This window comes from Grampus griseus (assembly GCF_964374135.1).
Source record: "Grampus griseus genome assembly, chromosome: 3".
In the NCBI taxonomy this organism is placed as follows: Eukaryota; Metazoa; Chordata; class Mammalia; order Artiodactyla; family Delphinidae; genus Grampus; species Grampus griseus.
Window position 1 is genome coordinate 168,366,896 of NC_139019.1, and position 19,121 is coordinate 168,386,016.

Sequence of the window (19,121 nt, forward strand, 5' to 3'; positions counted from 1 at the left end):
AAAAAAAAAGCAACCACAACAAGCTACACAGATGACGCTGTACATTTTCAGCAGGTCCATATTTAATATAGGTTGTGAGGCTTTCAACTGGCTAAAAAGATACTTTCCAGATTCCTAACAGTGATGACCTTTAGGAAGCCAAAGAGGGGCCTGGATTCAAAAAGCTGGTCAAAAGGACTTTAATTATAGTTGTAATGTTTAAAAAAAAACAAACTTTTAAAGGACCATGCATCACTGGCATAATTATAAATTACTTTTTTTTTTTTTTTTTTTTTGCGGTATGCGGGCCTCTCACTGCTGTGGCCTCTCCCGTTGCGGAGCGCGGACATGGCTCACGGGCCCAGCCGCTCCGCGGCATGTGGGATCTTCCTGGACTGAGGCACGAACCCGCGTCCCCTGCATCGGCAGGCAGACTCTCAACCACTGCGCCACCAGGGAAGCCCCTATAAATTACTTTTATATCATTACTTTCTATCATGATAAATTAACGTTTAACAGATAAACGGACATAGACAGTAGGAGGTAACTCAGTGATAGGCAAACAGGGAAATATGGGATCTTAAAAGTTACACGGGTGGGACTTCCCTGGTGTCACAGTGGACAAGACCCTGCGCTTCCAATGCAGGGGGCCCGGGTTCGATCCCTGGTCAGGGAATTAGATCCCACATGCATGCTGCAACTGAGAGTTCGCATGCCACGACTAAGGAGCCTGTGAGCCACAACTAAGGAGCCTGTGAGCCACAGCTAAGGAGACTGCCTGCCACAACTGAGACCTGGTGCAACCAAATAAAAAAATAAATAAATACTTTAAAAAAATTACAGGGGACTTCGCTGGCAGTCCAGTGGTTAAGACTCCGTGCTTCCACTGCAGGGGGTACGGGTTCGATCCCTGGACAGGGAAGATCCCACATGCCATGCTGTGTGGCCAAAAAAAAAAAAAAAAAGGTCACATGACTCCACAGTTTGCTGCACTATTTGCCTCAAATAGTGAGGAGCATGTGAGGAGAAAAATTACACTGGTGGGTTTCATTTTACCTGACTGAACCAGCGGCAGGACAGCAGCAGGACAACAATTCACTGGCAAAGAACTCCTGGGGGTGCCATCTGTCATGGGCTGAATTGTGTCCCCTCCAAACAAGATATGTTGAAGCCCTAACCCCCAAGACCTCCCCAGGATGTGGCCTGATTTGGAGCCAGGGTCTTTACACAGGTGATACGGTTAAGGTGAGGTCATTCGGGTCGGCCCTACTCCAATAGGACTGGCGTCCTTGTAAAAGGGAAATTTGGATACAGGCGTACACAGAGGGAAGATGATGGGAGGGCACAAGGGGAAGACGGCCGTCTGCAAGCCGACGGGAGAGGCCTCCGAAGGAACTGGCCCTGCCAACACCTTGACCTCAGACTTCTGGCCTCCAGAACTGGGAGACAATAAATGTCTGTTCTAATTCACCCAGTTTGGGGTGCTTTGTCAGAGCAGCCCCAGCAAACGATATCCAACTGACATTCCATTTCACTGTGAAAGGGCACAAAAGTTTCTGCTCTGAGTTCCAGAATGTGTGATAACCGTATTTTGTTTCTGTTTTGGCCAGGCTGGATCTAGGGGGTCAGAGGTGAATAAGTCAGGTCTAAAGCACTTCTAGAAAGCTACCCTCAGGCCGGGCACGCACTGGCAGCAACGCTGTGGATGGTGATGTTGGCTTCAGAGATGGAAGAATACAAGATGTGTTGTCCTTCTCGCACATGGACAGGGTTGACCAGCTGACCTAGGAGATGACAGAGCAAATCGCGAGACATGAGCACGTATTAGGCACGGCATCCCCCGCTGCCCACCTGGCCCCTCGGTTTACGACTCAGATGATAAAGAATCAAGGAAAATGCAGCCGTGAGATGCAATGCTGTAAAACATCACATAGAATTCATTAGGTTTAAGAAAATGCGACCCCCCCCCCCCCGCCCAATCTTCTTGATGTGAGAGCTCTGAGGAATGGACTGGATACCAGGTGAACTGCAGGATGCCTTTTACTATACAGGTAACATGTAATCAGAACTTTCTTTCTGAAATGCCCCCCACCCACCCCCCATGGCCAGGCCAGCCCTAAGCCCTTTTCTTGCATTGGAAGGAAACAGCTGTGTTCAGGTGGCTGACTGGTACTAGGGGGCGTGCTGCAATTGTGGGTGCTCTGGCAGCCACTGTTGTGCCCAGAGGTCCCTGACAGCACCTCCTCCTGGGGGGGCTGCCTTTTGCTCTTCTCCTTACTTGGGCTGGTAGGCTGGGGCTCATGTGTCTAGGCCTCAAAACAAGATTTGCAGTTCCTGGACTTGGCCCCTCTGCCCTAGGCGTCCAGTGACTTTCAGAACCTGCCTTCAGGGCCTAAATATCCCAGGAGGAGGGAAATGGGGGTTGGGGGGTCGAAGTGAGGATGGCAAAGTGACAATGGGCTTGTCGTCATCCACTCAGGTCAGGGAGAGAAAAAATGACCGCTTGTGCTTGCCCACCCTGAGCCTGGGCCTCGCTCACCTGCGTTTCGGGAAACCAGCAGGCTCTTCTCAAACCAGAAGATCAGGATGCCTTTCTGGCCCGGAGCAATAAGGATGTCAAGGGTCCCGTTGTAGTCAAAGGGCAGCCCGAAACTGCGGTTCAGGGGGTGGTCTGAGTAGCCGAACATGGCCTGAGAGAAGAATATTGAATCTTGAGCAAGAAAAGAAATGACCGCAATAGAACTGTGTGAGTCCATGTGCTTTGTCACTGGAACTTTCTTCAGACCTTATTACCTAGTCCGGTGGTTCTCAGCTTGGGGTGATTCTGCCCCCAGGGGACACTGGACAGAGTCTGGGCTCATCTGTGGATGTCATGACTTGCGGGGCTCCTGGTATCGAATAAGTGGGGGCAGGTGGCTGCTCTACACCCCACAGCACCCGGGATGGGCCCTCATGACAAAGGACACCCCCGCGGTGCTGAGAGCCCTCTCTCTCCTTCTGCTCTGCCACGCCCACGTTGGTGCCCTTGTACCTGGATTATTATTCAAGCTGATTTCCCAGGGCTGGTCCCCAGATTCTTTTCTTTCTTTTTTTTTTTGGCCATGTCCTGTGGCTTACGGGATCTTAATTCCACGATCAGGGATCAAACCCGGCCCTGGCAGTGAAAGCGCAGAGTCCTAACCACTGGACCGCCAGGGAATTCTGCACCCGCCCCAACCCCCGCCCCCACCGATTCTTTTCCTAACAGCCTTTTGTGTCTTGTGACCCTCTAAGGTCTGGCTCTTAAGTAAAGTCTAAATTACTCTCCGTGGTTCTCAAAGTTCTCTCTCATCTGCTCTTTTTTTTAAATTAAAGTATAGTTGATGTACAATGTTGCAATAGTTTCTGGTGTATAGCAAAGTGATTCAGTTATATATAAATTCCTTTTCAGATTCTTTTCTATCATCTGTTCTTTACGGAAGACCTCTGACAGCACTACACAAGGATGGAATTAAAAAACCCAACACTGGGGCCTCCCTGGTGGTGCAGTGGTTAGGAACCCGCCTGCCACTGCAGGGGACGTGGGTTCGAGCCCTGGTCCGGGAAGATCCCACATGCTGCGGAGCAACTAAGCCCATGTACCACAACTACTGAGCCCCCATGCCACAACTACTGAAGCCCATGCGTCTAGAGCCTGTGCTCTGCAACAAGAGAAGCCACTGCAATGAGAAGCTCGCGCACCGCAACGAAGAGTAGCTCCGCTCTCCTCAACTAGAGAAAACCTGCGTGCAGCAACGAAGACCCAACGTAGCCAAAAATAAATAAAATTTATGTATTTAAAAAAACCCAACACTGACACTGGTTCATAAGTGAGTCCCACCAAGATACTGGCATCCGTTTTCCAGAAGATGCACCGTGGCGGAGGGAGAGATTTTCCCCAGGATGGCTTGCCGAGTGCCTCCGAGTTTGCAGCAGATGTACGTGGTTTGCAGGATCCTAGTTCCCCGACCACGGATGGAACACGTGGCCCCTGCAGTGAAAGTGCCGAGTCCTAACCACTGGACCACCAGGGAGTTCCCTGGGTGGCTTTCTAAGTGCCTCCTGGGGCGAGGAGAGAAGCTTAGCGGGTCAGGGCCACGGTGGACTGTGCACGGGCTGCTGACCTTGACTCGCCCCGCCCCCACCGCGCCCGCAGGGGCCAGACCCACCCATCCTCACTAGGCGCGCTAAGGGACCGTGAGTGAATGTGAGTCCGCAGCCCCCAGCCCACGCCTGCTCAGCGATGGGTTGGCTGCCTGCCGGTCCCTGGAGCCTGAGACGCATCATCTCAGCAGAGCTGCCAGGGGTCCGAGTAGCCAATTAAGACAACGAGCCAAACACTAGAGTGCATTCCGCTTTTAATTGCTCACTGCGGTGGCCTAAGAGCCCAGGCCAGAGAAAACGCCAAGGGCCCCTGTTCGTCCCTCCGCAACGGAACCGCGGAGGGTCCCCTGGGTCAGCGCAGGGGTGGGGTTCATTTCCCTGTGTGGGAAGCCCCAGTCAAAAGGCGCCTGCAGGGACTTCCCTGACGGTCCAGTGGTTTAGGAATCCGTGCTTCTACTGCAGGGTGCACGGTTCGATCCCTGATCTGGCTGGGGAACTAAGATCTCGCATGCCGCATGGTGTGGCCAAAAAACAAACAAACAAACAAGCAAAAAAAAAAAAAAAACCACCCAGGGCCTCGGCCTCGGGAGGTGGAAGGGCCAGGAACTGAAAAGTACTGAGTCAGAGAGCCGGGAAGTGGCTCCAGGCTTCCCCCTCCTCCCTCCCTCAGGAGTCAGAGGTCTGAAGACCAAGCCTGGGCTGGGAATGCAGAGATGCACAGAGCCTGCCTGACCGGAGGCAGGAGTCCTTGACCACAACGCCTTCAGAGCCTGCCCGTGCATCGTGCCCCAGGTGTGGAGTGGGGAGGGCAGCTCCCCCAACCTCCGCCCCCATGCCCTCCAGGTAGAGCCTTGTGACTGCCTGTGGTCAGATCTGGGAAACCATGCACAGGTTGTAACCAGAGCCGGACTCCTCAGCCACCTCTACTTTCTTGGGATTTCCAGAGTCTGGGAGTGTCTCATTCACCAGGCGCCCTGGCAGTGCGTGCTCATGAGGGACTCTGGGTGGGGGTCTGGACCCGCCGTGTGGTTAGAGGGTGGGGCTTGCAGCCACCAGGTGGCAGCCCAGCCTCTGGGAGCTTCCTGATGGTGGGTCTCCCCCAAACTTCAGAGTGGCACACCTTGCTTACAGATTTTGCAACACGGGGGTACTGGCTGTACTTTAATCTTTGCCTGACTTAATATTTTTTCTTCAGATGCACTTTGCATGGACTGATTCCTCTTCTTAACTTAGTCTTATCCTAAATGATACCTGTGAAGTCACAGTTTTCATGTCCCGATTTTCTGAATCCACGTGAAAATAACTGTTAACAAAAGGGTTGACGTGAGGCATTTAAAATGGTCTTGGGTGCCACCCGTGACACATGCACCACACCTTGTATTTTATCCCTTAGTGCCCAGCACCTCCTAGACCCTACTTAAATATTGCTGAGTGCATGCCTGAATGAGCTAATGAATGGGGGGAGAGAGAGATGGTGGGTGTGTGTGTGGGTGGAAGGGTACATGGATGAATAGGTAGCTGGGTGGATGGATGGTTGAGTAGATGGATGAATGGATGGATGTGTGGATGGGTGGGTGGATGGATGTGTGGATGGATGGATGGATGGAGGGATAAGTAGGTTGATGGACGGATGAGTAGGTGGGTAGATAGGTGGATGGATAAATAGATAAATGGAAGAATGAATAGATGTATGGATGGGTGGATGGATGAGTAGATGGGTGGGTAGGTGGGTTGGTGGATGGATGGATGGATGGATTAATGAATAAGTAGGTTAATGGATGGATGGATGAGTAGGTAGATGGAAGGATGGGTGGGTGGTTGGATAAATAGATAAATGGAAGAATGGATAGATTGATAGATGGATATGTGGATGGATGAATAGGTGGGTCAGTGAGTGGGTGGATGGATACATGGATGGACAGGTGAATGAAAAGCTAGATGGATTTCAGATATGAAAATCTAAGTGTGTGAGTTTTGACAAAAACCTGGCTTGGGGTAAGGGTCACTGAAGTGGTTCTTCCCAGTCCAAAAGGTACTCACCTTCCGTTGGTCAACGAGAAGCAGCCCAACCTGTGAGAGGGAGTAGAAGTAGAAGATCCCGCCCAAGGAACCGACTAGTTCTGCCTACGAAACAAACAAAATAGAAGTAAGTCTTAAACGTGTGCTTAATTCTAAATTTAACTCTAGATTATCCAGTAAGCTAAAAGGAAGGAAAGTCTTTTTCTTTTTAACAATATTGTGATCTGTTTTCCCTCTGTAAAAATGTAGCATGTAGGGCAGAACTTTGAATGAAGTTGGCTTTGCCTGGGCTGATAGGGGAAGTGGTGTGACCCACACTGTGAGGTGCCTGCCTAGGTCCCTCAGTCCTGCCTAGGTTCCTCACTCCTGATCTTTGGCTGGTCAGCAAAGTGCCCACGAGCAGGCAAGTTGGAGCATGAGACCAAGGACCCCAACCTAGGGACAGTGGGACAGATTGCCCTGGCAACCCAGCTGGCTCCCTCCAGACACTTTTCAGGTAAGAGAGAAAGACCACCATTTTATTTAAGCCTCTGTTATTTGGTTGTGTGTGTGTGTGTCGGGGTGGGGAGTATTTCTATTATATACAGTGTCCTCCCCCAATTCATAGGTTGAAACCCTAACCCCATGTCTTCGTCTGTTAGGGCTGCTATAACAAAATACCATAGACTGGGAGGCTTATAACAACAGTGCCCTCCTTTATAAGGGCACTAATCTCATTCATAAGGGCTCCACCCTCATGACCTAAGCACCTCCCAAAGGCCCCCATCTCCTAATACATCACATCAGGCATTAGGATTTCAACATATGAATTTCGGGGGGGGGACACAAACATTCAGACCATAGCATCCCCAAAATGATGGTATTTGGAGGTATGGTCTTTTGGTAGCAATTAAGTTTACTAAGCCCTAATCCAGGAAAACCTCATCTTAACTAATTACATCTACAAAAATCCTATTTCCAAGGAAGGTGACATTCTGAGGTTTCAGGGTGGACATGAATTTTAGGCGGACACATGTTCAACCCAGTCCAGTTCTCTCATCTGTAAGATGGGGATGCTGGTGGTACCTGATGTTGTAATCCATGTGCAGCCTTTACTATGGCACAAGCTTTTTTCCATGAACCGTGCTGTCTCCTTTCCTAACTTCCTAATCTCCCTAGCCAGCTGCTCTGACCTGAAATTCTTCCCTATGCTCCCATCCGCTGGACTCTTCGAGAGAGAAAAGTCCTTGCTCGCCACAGACAGCTAATTACTCCTATCCCACAGGACACATTTTTCTGTTTGTTTGTTCATTTTCTTACCAAATTGAACATACCTGTCTTTCCTGGGAATATTTCTGAAACCTGTATCCCCGGGTATTTGAGAAATAGATATTGGCCTGAGATATCTGATCTCCACGCAAATAAGCAAAAACCGAGTTACTTATATCCTGGAAGAACACACAAATAAAACAGTCTCTTTAAAAGGAGATAGAAGGTGGGGGGGCGGCGGCTGGGGAGATGTTCTTTAAACAGATAAATCAGTTCTGGAGGTCTGATGCATAGCATAGTGATCACAGACAGCAATACCATATTAGAAACTTCAAAGTTCCTGAGAAACTAGATCTTGTTTCCACAACAGAAAAGCAATGGTAATTTTGTGACATGACAGGATGGTAATCATACCGCAACATGTAAATGTGCAAATCAACACGTCGTATACCTTAACTTTACACAGTGTGGTATATCAGTGACATCTCAATTTAAAAAGCAGGGAGGACAGATGCCAGTGATAACATGCCTGGGCATTTAACCCAGAGAGATGAAAACTTATGTCCACACAAACACCTGTACATGAACATTTATAGTGGCTTTACTTGCACCAGCCAAAGAGTGGAAACAACCCAATGCTGGTACACCCACCACTGTGGAAAAGAGCAGACTAGACATATACGTGACAAATCAGATGAGTCTCCTGAGAACTTTGCTGAGAAAAGCTAGTCCCCAAAGGTTTCATATTGAATGATCCCATTTATACGACATTCTCGACATGATAAAATTAGAGAGATGGAGAACACGTTAGTGGTTGCCAGGGGTTAGGGCAGGGCACAGAGGTATGGAGAGTTTTGGGGCCATGAATCAGTTCAGGGTTTTCCTTTGTTTCTTTTTTTGTGTATGTGGTACACGGGCCTCTCACTGTTGTGGCCTCTCCCGCTGCGGAGCACAGCCTCCGGATGCGCAGGCTCAGCGGCCATGGCTCACGGGCCCAGCCGCTCCGCGGCATGTGGGATCCTCCCAGACCGGGGCACGAACCCATGTCCGCTGCATCGGCAGGCGGACTCTCAACCACTGCGCCACCAGGGAAGCCCCAGTTCAGTGTTTTGATGGCAATAGCGGTTCTCTGACTTTAGGCAGTTGTATCCATGTCAATTTCCTGTTTGTATCACTATAGTTATGTAAGATGTAACCACTGGGGGAAACTGGGTGAGGGATACATGGGACTCTGTATTATTTTTTCAACTTCCTGTACATCTATAATGATTTCAGAATAACAGGTTTTAAAAAAAGAAGATAGATGGATATATTCACAGTGTGTCAGCCAGATGATCCCAGGAGCTCCAGAGCCCTCCCACGGGCTCTCGGTCCTCTTCTGAACCCTGGGAGATAACATGGCCTGAGTCCTGAGTCCATCCCTGTCCCAGCCCTCAAGGCTTACACTTTTTTTTTTTTCCTGCTTCGCTGCATGGCATGCGGTATCTTAGTTCCCTGACCAGGGATCAAACCCGTGACCCCTGCAGTGGAAGCATGGAGTCCTAACCGCTGGACCGCCAGGGAAGTCCCTACACTGTCTTTATTTCCATTCATAATTAGCTCATAGCAGAGTAAAAAATGAGATACAACACATGGTACTCACCATGCAAAAGGAATTTCCACTGTAACAACAGTTGTCACCAGAAATATGTGAAACAGGGTGTTCTACACCTGAAAGGAAAAGGGCATTGAAATGCTCTCTGAGTTCCCTGAACGTTCAGAGAGAAGGTTAGAGCAGGGCTTCTCATCCTCCACACTGACATCTGGGGCCAGATCGTTCTCAGCTGAAGGGGCTCCTGGGCACGGTAGGATGTTTTGCAGCATCCCTGCTTCTACTGACTTATTTAACTTATTCAATTAGTTATATAATGATTTATTTAACCAGTGGAACTCTACTCCAGTCTTTTTTTTTTAAGGTTTTTCTTAAGCTTTAGATCACAAAGCATCCTTTTTTTTTTTAGTTAAAAAATTTTTTTTTTAATTTATGGCATGTAGGATCTTAGTTCCTGACCAGGGATGGAACATGTGACCCCTGCAGTGAAAGCACGGAGTCTTTTTTTTCCAAATAGAATTTATTTATTTAGGCTGTGTCAGATCTTAGTTGCGGCATGAGGGATCTTAGCTGTGGCGTGCAAACTCTTAGTTGCAGCATGTGAACTCTTTTAGTTGTGGCATGCATGTGGGCTCTAGTTCCCTGACCAGGGATTGAACCTGGGCCCCCTGCATTGGGAGCTTGGAGTCTTACCCACTGGACCTCCAGGGAAGTACCTCTCCTCTAGTCTTGACAACCAAAAATGTCTTCAGACATTGCCAAGTGTCATCTGGCGGGTGAGGGGCAGAATTGTCCCTTGTTAAGAACCACTGGTTTGGGGTCTTCCTTGGTGGTGCAGTGGTTAGGAATCTGCCTGACAATGCAGGGGACACGGGTTCAATCCCTGGTCCAGGAAGATCCCACCTGCCGCAGAGCAACTAAGCCTGTGTGCCACAACTACTGAACCTGCGCTCTAGAGCCCGTGCTCCGCAACAAGAGAAGCCACCGCTATGAGAAGCCCACGCACCGCAACGAAGAGTAGCCCCCGCTCGCCGCGACTAGAGAGAGCCTGTGTGCAGCAACGAAGACCCAATGCAGCCAAAAATAATAAATAAATAAATAAAATTTTTAAAAAAAAGAGAGAGAGAAAAGATAAAACTTGAAAAAAGAAAGAGCCCACAAGCCATGCAGGGCAGGGGGAAAATATATTAAAAAAAAACCCCACTGCTTTGGCAGAAACTCTTTTAGGACTCTGCCAAAATTGCAGGAAGGGTGCCCTTCTCTTAGCAAGGCATTCTTTGATTCTGTTTTAAAAGGAGAAGCTTCAGCTCCAGAGAAAATACACACGTGGCCAACAAGCACATGAAAAGATGCTCAACATCACTAATCATTAGGGAAATGCAAAGCAAAACCACAGTGAGATACTGTCCCACACCCATTAGGATGGCTACTATGACAGAAACAGAAAACAAGCTTCAGTGACAATGTAAAAAAATTGGAAACCTTGTACACTGGTGGTGGGAATGTAAAATGGTTCAGGCAGTGTGGAAAACAGTGTGGAGGTTCCTCACAAAATGGAAAATATGATCCAGCCAATTCCACTTCTGGGTACACACCCACCAAAAACTAACAGCAGGGACTCAAGGAGACATCTGTATACACAGGTTCAAACTGGCATTATTCACAATAGCTAAAACATGGAAGCAGCCGAGTGTCCATTGACAGATAAATAGATAAGAAAATGTGGTCCATTCATACAATAGAATACTATTCAGCATTAAAAAGGAAGGAAATTCTTTTTTATATATAAATGTATTTATTTTATTTATTTTTGGCTGCATTGGTTGCTGTGCGCGGGCTTTCTCTAGTTGTGGCGAGCAGGGGCTACTCTTCGTTGCGGTGCGTGGGCTTCTCATTGCAGTGGTTTCTCTTGTTGCAGATCACGGGCTGTAGAGCACAGGCTCAGTAGTTGTGGCTCACGGGCTTAGTTGCTCCACGGCATGTGGGATCTTCCCGGACCAGGGATCGAACCCGTGTCCCCTGCATTGGCAGGCAGATTCTTAACCACTGCGTCATCAGGGAAGTCCCAAAAAGGAAGGAAATTCTGACACACGTTACAACATGGATGAACCTTGAGGACATTATGCTCAGTGAAGTATGATCCCAATACTGTATGATCCCACTCATTTGAGGTCCCTAGAGGAGACACATTCATAGAGACAAAGTAGAATTGTGGGTGCAGGGCTGGGGAGGAGGATGGGGAGTTAGCTGTTGGGATGCTAGTAAACAAATTGATGGAGAGAAGAGGAAGGACAGAGAGTAGACTGACTTACGTTACAAGGAGCCCTGATGGTTCCTTCGTAAGTTAAATATAGAATTTCCATCTGACCCAGCAATTCCACTCCTAGGTACCTACCCAAGAGAATTGAAAACATGTATCCACACAAAAACTTGTACACAGGTGTTCACAGCGGCACTATTCACCACGGACCAAAGGGGGAAACGACCTCAATGTCCACCAGATGATGAATGGATACACAGAAGTGGTCAATCCACACAATGGAGTGTTACTCAGCCATAAGAAGGAATGACCTCCTAATACACGCTGCGACATGGATGAATCTCAGAAACGTGATGCTCGGTGAGAGAACCCAGAGGAAAAAGGCCACATGTTGTGTGATTCCATTTATATGAAACATCCAGGACAGGCAAATCCACACAAATGGAGAGCGGGTGAGTGGTTGCCAGGGGCTGGGGGAGGGGGAGGGGGAGGGACTGTGAATGAGGACGGGGTTTCCTTTCGGGGGGATGACAATGTTCTGGTACTCAACAGTGGTGACTTTTGCACACCATTGCGAATGTACTAAATGCCATTGAACTGTACACTTGAAAATGGTTAAAATGGTGACATGTATGCCCCTCCTCCCCAGAAAGGGAAAAGAGCCTTGAATTGTGAGAGAGAAAAGAATTGGACTGGAAGATTAGGAGGGGCACTGGGAGAGGATTGGGGCGTGAAGGAAAAGCCCTTCAACCACCAATGGTTGAAGTTTGGAGGAAGAGAGAGGAAGGTGGCGAGGAGGGAGAGATTTTAGGCAGTGTCGCTGTGGGTGGGAAGATCTGTAAAGAGTAGGTCAACTGATGTCTTGGAGGCTGATGCATGTTTGGGGTGGATATGACCAATTGATGAGACGGTTATAAGACTGGCCCCCAGGGACTTCCTTCGTGGTCCAGCAGTTAAGACTCTGCGTTCCCAGTGCAGGGGGCCAGGGTTTGATCCCTGGTCAGAGAACTAGATCCCGCATTGCAACTAAGAGTTCATGTGCCGCAACTAAAAGATCCCGAATGTCAAACTAAAACCTGGCTCAGCCAAATAAATAGATGAATATTAACAACAACAACAAAAAGACTGGCCCCCAGGCAGCCCAGTTTTACTTGCGTTATCCATTCTCTGTGGCCCATTCATGCTGTGTTTACCACAATCCTCGATGGAAACACTCAGTCCCCCCCGTGGGATGGGGTTTCAGGCCAATTTTTATTGAACTTTAAAGGACAACGTAGGGAATTCCCTGGTGGTCCAGTGGTTAGGACTCAACGCTTTCACTGCCCAGGTTCAATCCCTGCTTGGGGAATTAAGATCCTGCAAGCCACTTGGTGCAGCAGAAAAAAAAAAACAACCAGACAATGTAATGTCCAGGGGCTGGGACTTCCCTGGTGGTCCAGTGGCTAAGACTTCACGCTCCCAATGCAGGGGGCTCAGGTTCGATCCCTGGTCAGGGAACTAGAGCCCACAGGCCACAACTAAGAGCCCACATGCTGCAACTAAGAGTTCACATGCCGCAACTAAAAGATCCTGCATGCCAGCAACTAAAGATCCCACCCGCCTCAATGAAGATCCCACACGCGTCAACAATGATCCCGCGTGCTGCAGCTAAGACTTGATGCAGCCAAATAAATAAATAAATAGTTTAAAAAAATGTCCAGGGGCTGACATCCAAGTAGCTGCATCGTCTGTTCTTCTGAGCCTTTTCTCTGATGTTGGTCAAATGCAAACAAGAGTAAAAAATACAGAATACGCATACCTGTAGATGCATTCCAGGAATTGGCTTCATAATCATAAACATAGACTTTTCGATTCACTACTAACAGCAATACTGAACCAGCAAAATGTGCTGATGTTACTTCTGGTATGCCAACCTAAGAGTAATGACATATACGATATCAGTATGTACATCTCTTCGGACATCGATTCAGAAAGCGATACTTCTAGACACGCATCCATGGAACATTCATTCCAGCAAGAGTTCTTTGGGTCCTAGATATTGGGAACCATGTATCTTGGGGATTAGCTGAAAGCAAAACGGGGAGGTCGAAATTGGTGTTTGGTGCCCTTGGATAGCTAAATTTGCTCCATCTCCTTCTCCTGTGTCAAAACCTTCTCTGAGGATAGGCACTTCCCTGGTGGTCCACGGACGAAGACTCCATGCTCCCAATCCAGGGGGCCCGGGTTCGATCCCTGGTCGGGGAACTAGATCCTGCATGCCACAACTAAGAAATCTGCATGCCGCCATGAAGATCCCAAGTGCTGCAACTAAGACCCAGCACAGCCTACATAAATAAATATTAAAAAAAAATCTTCTCTGAGGATAAAGGCTACAGCATAGATGACGAATCATAAGCATAACTGATAAATGTGTCACTTATGAGAGAAACTGGTATTTTAGCAGATGGCGGAAGCTTCTGGAGCATAGGTGCTGTCAAATTTCTCAAGATAGTTCCTGAGAGGGTACAGGTTTTTCTGTTTTGGTTGAGGGCAATTTGGGGAGGCCCTGAAATCAGTGTATGTAATCTATCACACAACCAATTATAGGGAGCTCTTGCAAGAATTCTGGTTCTTTTTTCAGGGGAAAAAAAAGCACCTGTTTTGGTAGTAAGGGCAGAATAGAATCAAGCCTTCTTTTGGCTTAGAAATTGCTCTCAATGTCTTTAAGAGGTACATTGTAAAATAAGCCCCCAAACTAACAAAAACAGACTAGCGTGGTGTTTTCTGAACTATATCTAACCCTAAGTATTACTTATTTCAAGCATCCCTCGGATCGTTCAGCAAAATAACTACCTGCATTGACGTAGGGATGGAAAATGGAAGGACACTACTCTCAAAGCTGTTCTTCGTGAGAAAAACTTGTCTTCTGAAATAAACAATAAAAGGGTTCAATTAGGACAATCTCACACAAGAAAAGAAAAAAGACAATGGCAGACATTCTAAAAATGTTCTATTCAAATGAAATTCTTTTCTTAACAAGGAACCATTTTGCCCCTATCTATCTATCATCTACTTATTTATTTTATTATTTCTTTTGATGTTGGGGGTACGAGTTTATTAATTAATTAATTTATTTTTGGCTGTGTTGGGTCTTCGTTTCTGTATGAGGGCTTTCTCCAGTTGTGGCAAGCGGGGGCCACTCTTCATCGCGGTGCGTGGGCCTCTCACTGTCGTGGCCTCTCTTGTTGCGGAGCACAGACTCCAGACGCGCAGGCTCAGTAGTTGTGGCGCACGGGCCCAGTTGCTCTGTGGCATGTGGGATCCTCCCAGACCAGGGCTCGAACCCGTGTCCCCTGCATTAGCAGGCAGATTCTCAACCACTGCGCCATCAGGGAAGCCCCGATCATCTATTTATTTTTGTGTGAGTAATCCTCTATAGCCTGGATATTTGACTTCTTGAAATAACATTATTTGAAAGGTGTGACCATGTCAAAAATAAAATTATATAAAATGTACATTAAGTGACAGCTTGTTTTGCTCAGGGCGAACTTCAGTTTTGTCCTTTATTTTGCTCTGATCCCACTAAAGTAAAGGCTTTCAGACCAGGAATGTGTATGTATAAAAGAAACAGTATGCTCCCTTATGCAGGGAACTTTTAAGAAGCAAAAGGCCATCCATGAACATGGTATATCACTTCCTTATCCAGATCTCCTTCTCTTGCCCCCTCCAGAAGAATTTTATGGTTTGAGGCAGACAGGAGTTACTGAGTTAATTCCTATGCATTTTAAAGTTTTTGGGACTTCCTTGGTGGTCCAGTGGTTAAGTATCCGTCTTGCAGTGCAGGGGACACTGGTTCGATCCCTGGTCGGGGAACTAAGATCCTACCTGCTGTGGGGAAACTAAGCCCACGTGCCACAACTAGAGAGCCCGCATGCCACAACTAGAGAGCCCATGTGCCACAACTACAGAGAAGCCCGCACACCACAACGAAGAGCCCGTGTGCCACAACTAAGACCTGACGCAGCCAAAAAATAAATAAATAGATATTTAAAAATAAAGCTTTTTTTGCTACTGTGAATGGCACCATTCATAACTGCCTTAGGTCAAGCATCTGTGACAAGCTACACGTAATTATTTTAGCTACTTGTGTGTCTCTTCACCTGTCATTCCTTAACTCTACCCCAACTGTGGACTCCCTGTAGGCCAGCATCTAGCAACACAGGACAGAGCCGTCTCTTTTAATGTTTGTGGAATCGAAGAATGAGGGCAAACGTAATGTTTTAATAATAATAATAAAAAAGTAGCAATATCTTACCCTAGATACAGGGCTATGTTTTTCTTACAAGGATGCTTCATCAAGCGAGTTGTCCCAGATGAAAAATACAGGTGGTCCTAGAGAGAGAGTCACAAAATCTTAATCCTATCAATGCTCATAAACGCCTGATGAAAACAGTTTCCTAACGTGTAACACTGAAAATGTAAAGGTGAAATCTGAATTAGGCAGGTGGATGGCATCTAAGTCATTTTCCTCTTTTTTAAAAATAATTAATTTTATTTTTGGCTGCCTTGGGTCTTTGTTCCTGCGTGCAGGCTTTCTCTAGTTGTAGTGAGCGGGGGCTACTCTTCATTGCAGTGAATGAGCTTCTCATTGCTGTGGCTTTTCTTGTTGTGGAGCACCGGCTCCAGGTGCACCAGCTTCAGTAGTTGTGGCACGCAGGCTCAGTAGCTGTGGCTCGTGGGCTCTAGAGCGCAGGCTCAGTAGTTGTGACGCATGGGCTTGTTGCCAGACTGCCTTGGCAGGCAGATTCTTAACCACTGTACCACCAGGGAAGCCCATTTTCCTCTTTTGATATTATCCTCTGGTTCTGTCAGAGGTCACCAATGGGGAAAGCTGGGTGAGAGGGACCTGGGACATCTCGGCACTGTTTTGTAGTGCGCTGTGAATCTATAATTATGTCAAAATAAAAAGTCTAACAAGACTCACAGGATAATGATTCATATCACATCCCCTCTGTGTATATGTTACTTATTTACAGATTACTTATTGAGAGGCCAGAGGCCAAAAAAAAAGTTAGAAACCAGTCACTTGATTATTTAGCAATGCTGACACCACTTCTGAAATAACACAATGTCAATAGGAAAAACATTTGAGCTGACAAAATATTTTTTTCTTCATGCCTTTTAGGCACATGCAGGTGAAAGGAAGTTTCCTGCTGCACTGTGTCATGTAAACAAAGTAAGTTTGCTTCCTATGTCACTCTGCATTTAAAAAGTCCTATCGGATAGAACGCTGGATAAAAACTCAGGTGATCTGAGTTCTAAACCCAGCTGCAGCTCTTGTCTTTGTTCAGGCTACTTGACTTTTCTCTCAATTAGCTTTTTTTTTCCAGTACATGGGCCTCTCACTGTTGTGGCCTCTCCCGTTGCGGAGCACAGGCTCCGGACGCGCAGGCTCAGCGGCCATGGCTCACGGGCCCAGCCGCTCCGCGGCATGTGGGATCCTCCCGGACCGGGGCACGAACCCATGTTCCCTGCATCGGCAGGCGGACTCTCAACCACTGCGCCACCAGGGAAGCCCTCAATTAGCTTTTTAGTGACATGCAAAAGGTTAATGCCTATTTCAAAAGGCAATGGTAAGGATTAGATGAAGTAATGTTCTATGCCGGACACAACACTGGCACCCAAGAAATACTAGGAAGTATTAGTTCTGATCCAGCGATTAGATAAAAGTGAAGAATGAATGTTAACTGTGGAGCCACGTACCCCTTGAATTTGTTCTCTGACGTGAAACACCTTTCCTGTCCTCACCGTACGAATACTAGAGGTAAGAGATAAGAAAACATCTGTCAATGTTTATGAAACAGTCGGCATGACTCCTACCAGGTTGCCTCTGGGTTAACGGTGCAGTAGCTGTTCTTGAAGCTTTTAGGGTTATGGGAGCCCCTGGAAAATCTGATGAAACAGTGGACCCTCCTCTCCTAGAAACAGACATATGTATATGCAAAAATGGAGATGTGGTTCCTGAGAGCTCGTTAAGCTCATTTGCAGACCCCAGATTAGGCAAATGAGGAGTGCCTACTGCCAGATTTTGTTTTTTGTCTGTGGGGTGGGGAGGTGTTGGTGGCTGGGAGAATGTTGCTCCAGTTTACAGCAGGTTCTCAATCTTGGATGTGAGTCAGAAGCACCTGGTGGTGGGGGGGGGTGCCTGATACAGACTGTAGATTGCTGGGCCACACTGCTGAGTCTTTGGTTCAGCAGATCCAGGGAACTGCAGTTCTAACAAATTCCCGGGTAATGCTGCTGCTGTTGGCCCAGGACCACTCTCTGAGAACCAGTGTGGGAAACGGGAGAATTGGATGTGACCAATCTTTGCAGACTTTGAGACACATCCTGCTAGTAAATCTTGCTGGAAAGTCCCACTCCCCACTCCCTTATTAAGGGCAAGTGTATCGTTAATTTTGCTGGGTCTGTTTTCACGTCTATAAAATAAGGTTAAGGAATCACTTCGCCATGAAACTCGTTGTAAAGATCAAATGAGGCCATGCAACAGAAACGCATTCTCTATTTCTTCAGCAAACAGGGCCCTGCAGAGTGCGACAGCTCATTCCAGGCAGGAGTTCCCTGAGGGTGGGAACTGGGCTTTAGCATCTGTCCCGTGCCCACGGCACCGCGTGTACAGTATTTACTAATCTAACATTTACTGAAATCCAAAAATGTTCTGGGCAAGCAGTGAATAACAGAAAACACTCTATACCTTCATGGAGCTAAGAGCCTAGTGACAGCAACAGACAAGAAAAAATTTGCGACGAGTAACAGAATTTAGTGATTGATAGGAAAAAGCAGTTATAGGGAGGAGAGGGTCTTTAGATGAGGAAGTGTACTGTTTGTCAGCGTCTGAATAATCAGGAAGAAGTCATGGAGAAAATCTGGAAGCAAAGCGTTCCAGGCAGAGGGAGAAGCAGGCACCAAGTCTCCCCCGTTCGCGAGTTTGGCAAGTTCAAGGGACCGGTGGCTGGGAGCAGTGATTCAGGGGCGGGCAGGGGCCACATCAGTGGTTGTCACATCCCTAGGGGACCCTTGGTAATGTCTAGAGACATCTGATTGATGGTCAAGTCTGGAGAAGAAGGTACTACTGGCATCGAGTGGGTGGAGGCCAAGGATGCTGCTCAGTATCCTACAATGTACAGGACGGTCACACCCCAGATAATGATCAGGCCCTAAATGTCAGCGGCGCCGCTGAGGAACCCTGCGCCAGATACGGCGCGAGGAAATTGGGTTTTATTCCGGGTGCCACAGGGAAGGGGAATGACGAGATCAGATTCGTTTATAAACAACCCCTCTGGCTGCCAGGATGGACAGGAGGGCACAGCCTAGGGTGATGGCGGTGAAGGTCGCTTGAAGGCATCGGAATTGGGCCAAAGTCTTGAAGTGGCAATGGGAGGACTTGGTGATGAGCTGGAGGCGGTGGGGTGAGAGAAAGGGTGGGTATCAAGTTCGCTTCCTAGAGTAAACTGGGAAGCCTCAATAAGGTTGGGGAGCGGAGCATCTTTCCTGGATTCCGCGCAGGGATGAGCCTGCCCCCTCCCGACCCCTGGCAGCACCCCAGGCCCAGGAGGGCGGCCCCACCGGCACAGCGGCTGAGCTCTGGCCAGCGGGCAGAGCCGCAAGGTAGTCGCCGCCACCAGCATTAACAGCAGCATCTCATACTACCCGCCGCCGCTAACACACAGCTCCTCAACTGCCGCGGGGATTCGCTTCACAGCCTGGGCATGCGCAGTCTGCCGCGGAGCCTGGGCAAGCGCACCTTGTTCCCCAAGAAGCCTGAATCCGCCCACCTCAACAAGCCCCCAGCGCCTGGGCATGCGCACACTGCCGCCCTTGGGCTGTCTACAGTTAGCTTAGCGTCTCTCGGGAAGCCCGAAT

The 19,121-nt window shown here is 48.0% G+C and overlaps 1 protein-coding gene across 1 annotated transcript in view; it reads right to left on the reverse strand.

The window, feature by feature from the left end:
• The window catches only part of CATSPERD (cation channel sperm associated auxiliary subunit delta), a gene marked incomplete at both ends in the record, with an annotated part of 39,454 nt that extends 20,556 nt beyond the window's left edge, over positions 1-18,898 (reverse strand). The window contains 10 exons of the mRNA XM_082650405.1: positions 1,668-1,763; positions 2,519-2,669; positions 6,142-6,225; positions 7,434-7,547; positions 9,011-9,078; positions 13,018-13,132; positions 14,052-14,124; positions 15,514-15,590; positions 16,962-17,016; positions 18,825-18,898. Coding sequence (XP_082506531.1) covers positions 1,668-1,763; positions 2,519-2,669; positions 6,142-6,225; positions 7,434-7,547; positions 9,011-9,078; positions 13,018-13,132; positions 14,052-14,124; positions 15,514-15,590; positions 16,962-17,016; positions 18,825-18,898 — 907 coding nt within the window. The remainder of the gene's footprint in view (positions 1-1,667; positions 1,764-2,518; positions 2,670-6,141; positions 6,226-7,433; positions 7,548-9,010; positions 9,079-13,017; positions 13,133-14,051; positions 14,125-15,513; positions 15,591-16,961; positions 17,017-18,824) is intronic.
• Positions 18,899-19,121: the final 223 nt, after the last annotated feature.